At 54.6% G+C, this 12,683-nt stretch overlaps 1 protein-coding gene and 1 long non-coding RNA gene across 2 annotated transcripts in view; one reads left to right on the top strand and one right to left on the bottom strand.

The window, feature by feature from the left end:
• Positions 1–310: 310 nt before the first annotated feature.
• Positions 311–3,296, top strand: LOC109459044 (uncharacterized). Its single transcript, XR_002139328.2, has 3 exons — positions 311–459; positions 1,728–1,854; positions 3,100–3,296. It is a non-coding gene; the product is annotated as an uncharacterized LOC109459044 (long non-coding RNA).
• Positions 2,989–12,683, bottom strand: part of KLF13 (KLF transcription factor 13) — a 44,092-nt gene continuing 34,397 nt past the window's right edge. The window contains exon 2 of the mRNA XM_019753212.2: positions 2,989–8,732. Within this exon, the coding sequence (XP_019608771.1) occupies positions 8,443–8,732 (290 nt within the window). The 3' untranslated portion in view covers positions 2,989–8,442. The remainder of the gene's footprint in view (positions 8,733–12,683) is intronic.

The following is a 12,683-nucleotide window of genomic DNA, read 5'->3' on the forward strand; positions in this document are numbered from 1 at the left end:
TGCCTCCAGGTACCACCTTCCGTCTGTCTGTGGGGTCACAGCTGTGAAGGCTTCTCCCTTTCAGAGGCTGGACCCACACCCTCCTCCCTCTGGCCAGAGCAGCTCTATTTTTATGTCTTGTCCTTGCATGGCTTATGTCCCAGCCAGCGCCGGGCTCCAGGTGCCAGGCTTCCTGGCAGTGTCCCTATTTCGGGGGCAGGGTTCTGCCTAGTGCAGCCAACTCAGCACGCTTCAGGAAGCCCATCATCACAGGGACAGCCTGCAGGCCTACCCAGATGGGTCCGGTGACACGCAGGAACCACATCTGTGGAGTATAAAATTGTCGGACATTTCTCACGTGATGTAACAACAAGAAAGAGAAAACAAACACCACAGCTCCCACCACCTAGCGAAGCCCCAGGGCCCTTCTGAGCCACCTTGCCCTGACGACCCCATGTGGTGGGTACTCTTGATCTGTGGGTATGTCACAACTCTGCAGTTTTCCAGCATGTTCTACGGCAGCGCTTCCATTTGGCAGCTCCCTTTCTTTGTGCAGCTCCCCTTCTCTGTTTCTAAATGATGCACGCAATTTGTGCTTCGTGCCTTTGCACTAATGTGCAGGCAGCCACGGGGCGTGTCCCTCCTGGTGTGGGGGCAGGGTGGGGGCCTTTGGAGGTTTGCTCTCCCCGAGGGCACAGCCTTGGGTGCCGTGGGCATCTCCTGGGGCAGCGTGGGTGCTCCCCATCTTACCTTTGGCTACCTCTTAGCCTCACGAAAGTGCCATCCTGGTTTTTAACTACAAAACTTACACCTGGGTCGTTTTGGGAATTTAGGATAGAAACAGATATTGTAAATAAAAAGCATCCGTGCTTTCCACTACTTAAAAGATAACTGCCTTGCCTTGTGTCTTTTGTCAGGATTTGTTCTATGCATGTAAATATATAGCACAATTGTATAGCTATTGAGAGAACTGGCTTAATGAAATGATTACACTCCGCATGCTGTTTTACAACCTGGAGAAGCTGGATGTTACGTAGATCGTTTAACTCATCCCCTACTCCTATTTATGCTACTTTAAATATTTTGGTACTTTAACAGATAACTTTCTTGTAATTTGTTTATTATTTAAGATTTGCTGCATTCACAAGCATGTATGTAATGGAAGTGCGAGTTTTGACCCCCCCACCCCAGCACGAGCCAGTCCCCACACACTGTACATGCCTCTCTAGCCCCTGTGCCCCCCACAGTAGAGGCGCCCCCTCCTTGGGGGCGGAGGTGTCCTTCCATTACAGTCAAATTCATGCATTTGTAGCTGGTCTTCCCAGAGTGAGAGGTTCCTATAAGGAATGACCTTGACCATGGTGGGGAGAGGCTCCCTCTGTGCTCTGGGTGTCCAGCCATGGCTCTCACTTAACCCTCCAGAGGTGTTTACAGAAAGAGCCGGACACGAACAAGAGATGAGACGCGGGGAGCAGCTTACGTCCTCGGAGCAGGCAGCCACTCACTGTTTTTCAAAAGCAAGAATGGATCAATAAGCAGCCCTCGGGTGGCTGGTGGCAGCAGGGGCCAGGGGAAGCCTGTTGGTTATGCAAACATACTGATATTTATAGTTGCTACTCACCCAGCTCTCCTGGGGATGAGGTTGGGAATGGAAGATAGCGTGTGGGGGGCGGGGGAGCCAGGCAGGCGGGCCCCCAGCACAGCTTCCCCACGAAAGCCTACTCACTGCCTATTTTCTTCCTCCTGAGCTACTGGGTGGCCTCTCGAGGTTTCAGAAGACCCCTGGTTTCTGAGATGGCTCTCTGATGCCAGACCAGCTTCCTCAGCAGGAACCCACAACTTCTTTGAAACCCTGGGGTTTCAGTGACGTCACAGGTGATGACTATTTTAAATTCTTGCTTCTCCTATCAATATTTTGAAAGCATCTGGGCTCCTCCTCACACATAACTATTTATGGAAGTGGTTCCAGCTTGCTGGGCTGCTGTCTGGGGAGTTCCAACGGTAAGGAACCAAGTCCCAGAAGGTGAACAGTGGCTGTCCCCGGGAACTACTCCAGCCAAGCCTGGGCTCCCAACGTCTGGGCACCAAAGCGACTTGTGTGCGAACATGTGCCTGTTTCTGTGATGATTGAGTACAGGCTGCACAGCCCTCCTCATCTATGGCACAGAAAACACGCTTTGATCTGCAAACGCCTGCCCGTGTACATGTAGCTTCCTAAGAGTCACCTCTGATCAGTGCCATGCCTATTGTCGTGGTCATTATTTTACATTTCTTCGTGGTTCTCATACACCCTCAAACAAGGGGTGACAATGTAAGCATCACGTGAGTGCTGGACACAGCCCTGGGTCTGGGGGCACCTTCCTTCTGTGCTGCAGCGGGCATCACCCACTCCGTCCCACTAGCCACAGGCTTTCCACTGCTTGCGGCAGACAAGCCCGGCTTTGGGGAGCAGCCAGGAGACTTAAATGGGCTCTGGTGTCAAGACATGCCATCCTGCTCCCCAGATCCCTGGGACCCCAGGCCTGTCCCCAGTGCTGGGCTGACCCTTGCAGCAGAGCAGTTTGGGGACTTCAGGGGCTGCTAACAGGGCATGTTCTGGATTGGGGGGGCAGGTATCTGGCTGAGAGACAGGATGGTCTGGCTGATTCAGAACCTCCACACTCCACTGGGGCTGAGGGGTGCTGCCTGGGAATGAAAGTTCAGGTGTTTACAGGGAATTTTAGGGACAAGCGCTGTGCCCTGCTGGGGACCCACAGCCTCACCAAAGGTCTCCTCAGTGCTCCGGAAGATGGACTTGTGAGGCTGAGCTTTTTTAGGGGAATAGGGCTGAGGTGAGAGGTGGGAATAGGCTGACAGGCCAGGGGTGTGACACTACTCACTCTCTGCAAAGTTCCAGGCAGGGTTCTGCCCCTGGGCCAATTACACACAACTACGCGATGGGCCATTTCTGCCTGTCCTCTCCCAGAGCCTGTCCAAGGCATGCCCTGCAAAGGAATCAGCTCTGGCAAATACAATAATGAATCATAAATTTTATTTCAAAATGTAAACGTCACTAAACATGCATGCACGTTAAAACAATAAAATTTACAATTTAGTTAATTTTTTTTTCTTTTTGCATAGGACATCATTACAATATAGAATCTATGCCATACAAAATACATACAAAGTTTTACCCGAGCAAGCCAAGGCCAGAGGGGACTGTACAACTGTGATACTGCACTGTAGTGATCCAGGGAAGATGAAATGTGCCCTTTGGAAGCATGACACGGTGCTGGTTTAAAAAAAAATAATGAAATAAAATAAAAACCCAGTTCCTACAGAAAAGGAAAACGTGTGCTCGATGGAAATGGTCTTGGACCCTTGGATTCTGCCTTGGGAGTTTGGCTAAAGATTCCAGAGACGCTCCATCAATGGCTTTGGATGGGGAAGGGTTCATTTGTGTGGGACTGGGGGCGGCTTCAACCCCAATGCATGCACCCCACACAGCAATTCCCTGGCACGCGGGAGCCACAGCAAGCCCCACGCCCTACAATGCATAGCTGCTCAGGACGGCACTTGGCACAGGGGGACTCCAGGGCGAGGCCAGGTAAGTCTCCCACCCACACCCAGAGACAGGCACCCTGACCCAGGAATGGATGCCACACCCCCCAGGTGTCCGAGATGCGCTGGGAGGTGGCCCCCTCCCTCCATATGGGGGCAGGCTGGGGACAGATCCGGCCAGCCAAGCAGTGCCAAGTGTGAGGGCCAGCCTTCACCCAGACCTGTGGTTGCCCTGCAGGCATTCGGCTTGCATCCTTGGCTTGCAAATGAGCATGTGCTGTCCACATGTCAGTAGAACACCCCCAAGCCCTGGGACCAAGCTGCTGCGTGGCGGCCCACTCCTGCTCCCCAGGCTTTCTGTCCCCCCCCCCCCCAGGTGTGATGTGTGGGCAGGGACACCACTTCTGTCCCATCCTGTTCTTTACATGAAAGTAGTTAAGGGCTTAAAGCTGCATGAGAAGGGCAGAGGCTGGGCAGGGCCAGGGGGCCACAATGCAAGTCTGCAGAGAGTCAACAGGAGCTGAGTATGGCCCCTCCTCTCAGGGGTCCAGGGCTCACAACTGCTGCAAAGCCTACTCTTCTCAAGGAGCAGTGGCTGGGGGAAGGGCCTCTCCCTAAACCATGTTCAGGCATTTATCAGTGGTAAGCTGGATTGAGGATCCAAATTCTAGTACAGAATTCTCTGGAATGTGTCCCGGACAAACGTTGGAGAGCTAGCCTCCGAATCAGGAAGCCAGTCACAGGACGTAGCTCTTCCCAAGGAGACCCTGAATTCAGCAAGCGTCAGCCCACAACCTTGGCACTCGCTTTGGAACCCGTGGTCACCGGAGTCGTACATGGACCCTTTGGACAGCAAAAGATGTGGGTGACCTACAAAGCATTTCAAGCTGGCTGTGATGTACAGACACCTCTGCCCCTTTAAACCTTCAAGCACTGTCTTTGAGTGACTTTTTAAGTGGGTCTAAAAAAAAAATCAGTAATACCTGTCAGAAGTCACAATCAGGTAGCCGTGTAAACACAGCCAAACCAGGAGTTGCGAAACAAGGGGATGTATTGCTCAGATCACGTCTTCCTGTGAGGTGGCACTCCTGCTTGCTGAGCTCCAGACTGGAGTGCCTGGGGGGTGCTATGGCCCTGGGCAGTCGACCTTAGCACCTGCTTCTGGCAAGAAAGAAGGCCCGGTCTTCTGGAGACACTGGGCTGGGCAGCAAAAGGCTTGAGCAGAGACCCCCGCTCTGCCACACCTCACTTGGGACCACAGGAAGCCACCAGGCCTCTGCATGTCCCAACAAGCAGGCTGGGGGCCACCTGTGGCCCGAGGTCTGTCCCCACCTCTGAGTTACCTTTCCTTGGTCTGAGCTGTGTCCCAGAGCCTGGTGAGGTCTGCAGACCCCTGATGATTGCCTCTGGCGGTTGCACCATAGCAAATCCTGCACCCGCCCAGACATATGGCCTCAGAGTAAAGGACGGGCCTGCACCTCAGGTGCAGTGGATGGGGGTGTGGCAGGAGATAGGGCGGGTACCCCCAGAACACGTTCCCCCATGGCACCCCACCGGACAGGACCCTGGGCCTTGTGGAAGGGCTTGTCCCTCTGTCCTTCCAGACAGCTATAGAATTCGGTAGGCATACAGGGAGCCAACAGCTGTTCCCCTAACACGGCTAACACAAAGGGGGGTTCCCACGTGGGACATGAGCTGCACACCAGCCCCCACAAATGGTCGAGCCCAGGGTGACTTTGAGGCCTTTTTGGATGGGACTCTCCCTCTACTCGGGCAACCTTTGTTTTGAGGTCTCTGCTCCCTTAAGAGTGAAGGTTTGAATTTTCACTCTTATTTCTAGGAGTCCTATGGGTTCCTCAATCACACTGAAACCAGCAAGCGTGGCCATAAGCCAGAAAAAGGAAAGACCCTGAAATGAACCCAGGCTGGGAAGACATTTTACATCTTAGAGGACAACACAGGCTGTTTCAGGGGGGTCCTCCCCGCGGGGGCCTCAGTGAGGGCGGCTTTCCGGGCCCACCCCCCTCTTTCACGCACACTGCACGTTCCGTGATGAGATCCGAGTAACGGCCCATGTGAACCTGGTCAGAGAGTCACGGATGTTCCCACCCTTCGAGAGAGACCGATTTTAGTCCCAGATGGTCAGGGCAGTCCAATGGACGGACCCCAGGCCCAGTGCTCAGGGGTGCTGGGCGGGAACTCCCTCCAAGTGCCGAAGTCACAAGAGCAGGTCCCCAAGACTCAGAAGGACCCACCCTGCCAGTAGACCAGACTGCGTCGGGAATGAAGACACTCCTTTGCCAAAAATAGCCAACGCCTGCATATTTCTGTTTTAAGGCAATGTTAGCCTTCCATCTATCAGACGGAACAGCCCTGGGTCATTGAGAGGAAAAATTAAATTAAGTGCTCTCTTTGGAAACAGCAAAAGCCCGGTTTCCCCCACCCCCACCCCCACCCGCCTCAAAAACAAACCAGCTCTTCTCTCATTCCAAGACAACTGGGTTTAGAATCCTTTCCCCTTCTATGTGCAGACAGACTGGCTTAGCAACCCTCCGTCCCAACGCAGCCACCGCAGGCGCGCCACAAGGAGACACGGGGCTCCTCCAGGGGACGGTGCTGTGTGACCGTCCCTGCCTTCCGGGACCCCCGGTTGGTAAGCGCACCAAAGGACTTTGGAATAAAATTCCTGAACCTGGAATGTGAGTTCCTGAGACATGACGTATTCATAGTGTGGCTTTCTCCGCCTCACGCAGAAACAACTTTGGGAGGGCCTCACACTGGCACTGGGCACCCCAGCAGTGGGGTGCTCTTCTGTCCAGGCCCCCAGGGCACAGTCCACTCTCTCCGGATCCAACGCACGCAGGGCCATCACACAGCCCAAGCGGAGCCCAGCGGCTGGGGTGGCCAGCTCTGCACCCTTACCAGAGCGAGGACCACCCACAGCAAGACCACCACTGCGGCACAACTTGTTACCTATCCTGCTACTGAGAAGCCACCACCAAGCAGGGGCCAATCCCAGCAGACACAGTAGTTAGATACGGGCACCCAGGTGTTGCACACGGCAGGGTGCCACCCTCGTAGCCACTACGAAGAGAGGGCGCCCGTCCACTCAGGAGCTGGCCTGAAGCAGTGACCAGAGGCTGTGATGTAAGCACCAGCCAGGTCTGGGTCACTGGGGGTGAGGGCTGCACCCCACGCTGTGAGAGGGTGGGGTGGGAGCAGGGTGGCCACACCAAGGCACTCTGGGCCCAGGAAGCCCATGGACGGCCCTCTTGAGTCCCATGAGCCATTCCTCCTCATCAAAATGGGCAGGTCTCTGTAGATACCCAAGTCCGCCCCAACACACGCACATGTATGTACACACACACACACACACACACACACACACACACACACAGAGTCCTGGGGGCTTATATTTACAGGCACCAACTCTCTGGGGAAGGGAAGGGAAAGGAAGGGACGGGAAGGGCGGTGCCTGGGCAGCAGTGCCAGGAGACACCCCTGTTGTCTGCAGAGGAGGAGCGGGCCGGAGCCGCCTGACTGACCCGCCAGGGCTTGGACCCCATGCCCGCTCTCGGCTCCTCCTCTCCAGCAGAAGCTTCGGGCAGGGTGTGGGCTGGGGAAGGGACGCAGAGCTGGAGGTGCGCTCGCTCTCAGCTGGGGGCACAGTGGCTCTGAGAAAAGCATTCCTCACAACTTTCCATCTGGTGCTTGCTCTGGGGAGACAGACCGCGCGTTCTCCTGACAGCATGTCCCATAACACCCGCGTCACCACTCCTGGAAAGTTCCACGTCACAATGTTCCAGTCTCCTGCTACGGATCAGTCTTTGCGAGGGACAGCCACATGCCCCGCCACATATACACAGCCTCTGGCAAGGTGGCCCAACAATTTCACCCACCGGTTCAAACAAAGGAGTCCCGACAGCAGGTAGCAGGGCCGGTGGGAGAGAACAGGGAACTGGACGCACCGACACTTTGGGACATCTCTGCAGAAGACCAGAGCTCCCACGCTCTGCTCCAGACGGAGAACGCGGTGTATTAGTGGCAGGTCCCCGGTGCCTTCTGCAGAGACACAGTAGCAGGCGACCCTGTAGGGCATGTACCTGGGGGTATGGGGATGAGGGCCAGGGAGTGTGACCCGGGCACTGCTTCATCGATGGTGCAATGGTCTCCCAACCCGGCTGCACCGCTGCTTCCGGTGCCCCAGACAGAGGCCAGACAGGCTCCTGGTGGCAGGGACAGCGAGATGGTCCTCCGGAGGGCTTGCTCCTTTGCCCGGCGCGACTTAAGGCATCCCCTCTGACCCGTCTGTGTCCTGACCCCAGCCGGCCACTGGAGCAGGGGCCGGAGGCTGGGCGGGTGGCAGCAAAGACGTGCAGGCCCCCAGAAGACAAGTGTCAGTGACCATGTCCACTGCCAACTGACCAACGGACTGGCCTGCAAGCCGGAAGCGGAAGTCTACCTGCACTGCTTCCCCTGCTTGTCCCCAGCGTGTTCCCAAACCCAACAGAAAGCTCCAGAGTGCAAATCTATATACAGAGTAAGGCGGCAGGAAGCGTGTCCTCACTGACCTCCTGGACCATGTCCATCCCTGAGAAAGGGGGTGACACCGCTGAACCTCACCGTCCTGGGTGTGTCTATTGTGCAATTTGTGGATGGTGTTTTTTGAATTTTTTTGTTATTTTTTTACAAATTGAGTTTGACACCTGAGGTGAAGAAATTGGGGGTTTTTGTTGTGGACATCACAAAGTTCTCTCTCTTCTTTCCTGTTAGGAAAGGAACAGATGCGGGGTCAGAAAAGGTGAGAGCATCTGCTCATGGCTGTAGTGGGACGATGGGGTGCCCGCGCCTGGGGCGCACAGGACAGGGAGGGGCGCGGAGGGCGGGGCTGTGCTGCTGCGCAGGCGCATGGCCGGCGGGCGCTCAGGGCGAGCTGGCGGGGCTGATGGTGGGGCTGCTGGCGTCGGAGCGGCTGTAGTCGCTGAGCGAGCCGGTTCGCGAGCCCCCGCCACGCCGCTGCAGCATGCCGGGGTGGAAGTTGGCATGGCGCCGGGCATGCTTGGTCAGGTGGTCGCTGCGCATGAAGCGCTTGTCGCAGATGGGACAGCTGAACTTCTTCTCGCCGGTGTGCGTGCGGTAGTGTCGCGCCAGCTCGTCCGAGCGCGCGAACTTCTTGCTGCAGTCCTGCCAGCTGCAGGCGAAGGGCCTCTCACCTGTGGGCGACACGGGCACAGGGTCAGTCGCGGTGCAGCCCACCGCCTCCCCACCCCCGTGGGCCGGCTGGCCACCCACGCGACCCCAGGACAGGCCCCAAGACCCAGGCCTGCTCCCCCGAAGCCCGGCCCCCCACAACCCTCGTGGCGCTCTCTCCATCCCAGCCCCATCACCGCCGGTGTGTGACACATCTGTGAGCACAGTGTGCAAGCCAGTGCCCTCCAGCCACACCCAGGACGGACGCAGGCATCCCCCGATAAAACAGCAGCATCTCAGGTGCTGCAGCGGCAGGGCCTGAGCCTCCCCCGCCCATGGACACCTAAGTACAGGGCAGAGCATGCCATCCAACAACCGTGCAGGGCCAGCTGTCCGCAGCCTGTGGGGAGCACAGACAAGCCGTATGGCTCTAAGACTGGGAGCCAGGGGAAAAGGGTGGGGGCCCAAGGACAGCTCCCACGCCTGGCAGAAGCCAGCTGCCCCACGCTGGCCCCGTGGGAGCTGCACTCCAGAAACCATCACCCCTGCAGGGCCTGGAGACAAAGCCGACGCACCCTGCTGTCATTCTGACCCTTTGCAGTCCCCTGATCAGTAACATAAGGGGGTCAGATCCAGCAATTTCCAGGGCCTGAGAGTCTGTGAACAAGAGGTCTGGTTCACCTCCACAGGCTCCAGCTAGAGTCTGCAGCTCCTTCCCACAGAGAAATCCCAACGTGGCCAAGTGGTGACTGCCAGCAGAGCAGGCTCCTGCAGACCCAAGCATGGTGACAGACAAGGGCAGGTGACCGCCCAGAACACCCAGTGAGAGGGAGGTGACAAAGGGCAGCTCTGGTCAGGACCCCGCCCCCTCCCTCCCATCCTTGGTCAGAGCAAGGGACAGGCCTGCATTTACCCCGGCTAACTCTGAACCACACGAAACCACACCAAGTGCTCAGGGAGAACCAGGAGGGGCTCTGACACCCCAGAACACTGCCGTCCTGGCACTGGGGATGGCCACGCAACCACCCTTCCTGCCCTGCCTCCTCCCTCCCACCCCGGTCCAGACAGCCAGTCCTTGAAGCTGGCCCACCTGTCCCAGAGGAAATCCACACCACCCACCCCAAATGAGCCCATCAACCTTAAATATAAACAGACACCCAAGGATAGCCAGATGGCGAAGGAAAACCAGCGGCATGAAAGGGAAGGGCCAAGAGCCACAAAACCACCGACTCCAGAGGAAAAAGAAGGAAGCCAGGAAACAGAAGAGAATGTTAACCGAAAAATTCTAATTAGCATTCTCAGAGAAATTTCAGACAAAATTTTATGCATAAAGCAAACAGGATACCATAAAAAGGAAGTTCATAGAACAAAAAATAGTGTTCGGAAATGGAGAATATCATTGCTCTAACAAAAATTCCATAGAAAAGCTGGAAATACACTCAAGGAAATATCCCAGAAAAACAGAACAGAAAAACAGCTCTAGAAAATATGTGAATGTCACAGTGTTGTCTTCTGATGGTGCTGAAGTGGAGGGCTGTGTGTATTTGCTGTTCTTACTGATTTTATGTTTTGGGGGGAAGGGAGCGTGGGGACTCAAAATCAAATAGGTGAGCAAACCCTTGTTTCCCAAACCTATCTGACAGTTAGAAACAGCAGGAGCTACAAGTTCAGAGTCATTGGGAATCAATCAATCCTGGGGGTGCAACTAACAGAAGGCACCAAGTAATGGAGCAGGAAAAATGGAGGAGAGGAAATTACCAAAGAAACAACAAAACAGTATCTGGCAGAGTGAAAACAGAAGAAGGAGACAGCAGACTAACAGAGGTGGGCAGGGTAATGAGTCAAGGCTCCTGCTTTGAGAATTTCTGCAATGTCAGATCACTCACTGGGTAAAAAGAGATCATAAAACTTCACAGAGACGGGAAAAACCATGGGGGAACAAGGCTGGGACAGATCCCAAACTTCTCCTAAGTCACACTGGATGCTAGATGACAAAGGAACAGCACCTTCTCAGTTCACGTCACACTCCAGCAAAAATGAGAAAAAACTGAGAAGGCAGGGAAGTAAGTGAACAATGAAGAGGCGTCTCAGGGCAAGAAGGAGGCAGAGATGGGGGTGGGGGAGGGGTGGGGATAAGGGCGAGGTGGGGGGCACTGGAGCAGAGGGCAGGGCTCCAAGAAGAAAGTGAGTCCCATGGACAAGAAAGTATGATCAGGAGGTGAATAAATGTCAGGACACAGGGAAGATACATAGCGTTCTTTGGGGAAAAGGAAAAAAAAAAGGCAATGAGAAACTCCAGGAAAAACAGAAGACATGCAAGCAAACTGTGGTCTCTATTGAAGCAAACTACAGTGCCATGATTTCCAGAATCAGAGGAGAGCTCTGAGCCCAGCTCTGTTCTAGGGGCTTTTCGTATGTTATTTGTTCCTCACAAGGACCCCATAAGGAGGGAGCAGGGCATGGAATGTCAGCAGAGGCCCTGGCACTGGGAAGGAATCGTAACACAGCCCTGGTCACGTGAGCCCTACCACTCGGCAGCGTTTAGAATCGATCTTACAGACAAAGCTCATGGGCCCAGAAGACAACATGGATCTAAGCGGAAGGTAGGAACACACATGTGCAGTCAGAAGAAATCTCTAAAGAGGTTCAAGAATAATCAACAAAAGAATTCAAATAATAATATATCCATCAATTCAGGAGGAGGTCGAGGAAAGAGGTAGGAATGAGGTAAATCCTTGAATTTCACGGCAGGAAGGTGATAGATAAAAATCTAAATTTGATAAATCAAGAAACAGCAGTAAAATCATATCGTCTGTTCATGGCAGTAACCATGGAGATGACCAACATCAGGAGTGCTGACCTCTGGGGGGTGAAGCTGGATGGAGAAGAGGATTTTGTTGTTGTTGTTATAAGCTCTTTTGTCTTATGTCTTTTAAAAAATCATATGCATCTACTTCTTTGCTAACAATACAAAGAGATGTTTAAATGTAATTCTTGAAATATCTAGCCTGCCATTCCCAAGCCAGAGTTGACTAAGTAGTTAATTGGTCTGGGGGGGAATCCCGTCCACAAAAACGAGTGAGAAATGCGGCAGGCCAGCCTAAGGGGATTCACAGCGCGCTCGGCCATTAGATGAAAGGCCCAGCATTAAAAAGAACAGTTTCATTTTGTGCTAGGTGCTGAGTTCAAATGTTTGGGGTGCCAGGTCTGACAGACGAGGCTCAGACTGTGTCCCCACGTGGGTAACAGTGGCCTCAGACAAGCACCTCAGTGCCCGCAGTGGGGTAAAACAGTGCCCCCCCAAACCTCTGAACGTGTCCTTATTTGGCAAACGGGTCTTCACAGATATAATTAGGGTAAGGCACTTGAGAGGAGACCACAAGTGTCCTCAGAGAGAAGGGGAAAGGACAGGGAAGACAGAAGCATGTGACGACAGAGTGATGTATGTACAAGCCCAGGAACCCTAAGGATCGCAGGTGACCAAAAACCAGGAAAGACACGGAAGGGATTCCCTCTCAGAACCTTCTAAAGGACCTAACTGCCGGCACCAATTGCAAACTTCTGCTCTCCCAATAGTGAGAGGCCATTTCTGTTGTTTGAAGCCACCCAGTTTGTGGTCATTTGTTATGACAGCCACAGGAAACGAATACCCTGCCCAGCGTCACAGTGGGGTCCAGACGGGGTTGCACACACTGCCTGGCACACGCCACATGCTTCTCAAGAAACGTTAGCTAGTGATGCTCCTGTCTGTTATTCTGGTCAACTAGGTCTCCTGATTCGGGGCTGCGGCGGGGAGAGTGGCAACAACCCAGATTCAGACTCCCCCTTGCTTCCTAATAAGCCTAGGCCCTCACTGGGGGCTCCTGCTTGCACCTCTGGGAGGCACGGGAGGTGGGTGCTGGGTGATGACGGGCTGCAGAGAAGCACAAAACCCACAGGGTGGGGTGTGGCGCCAGGCAGCCTGGAGTGGGAAG

Source organism: Rhinolophus sinicus, linkage group LG13, assembly GCF_036562045.2.
Source record: "Rhinolophus sinicus isolate RSC01 linkage group LG13, ASM3656204v1, whole genome shotgun sequence".
NCBI classification, from domain to species: domain Eukaryota; kingdom Metazoa; phylum Chordata; class Mammalia; order Chiroptera; family Rhinolophidae; genus Rhinolophus; species Rhinolophus sinicus.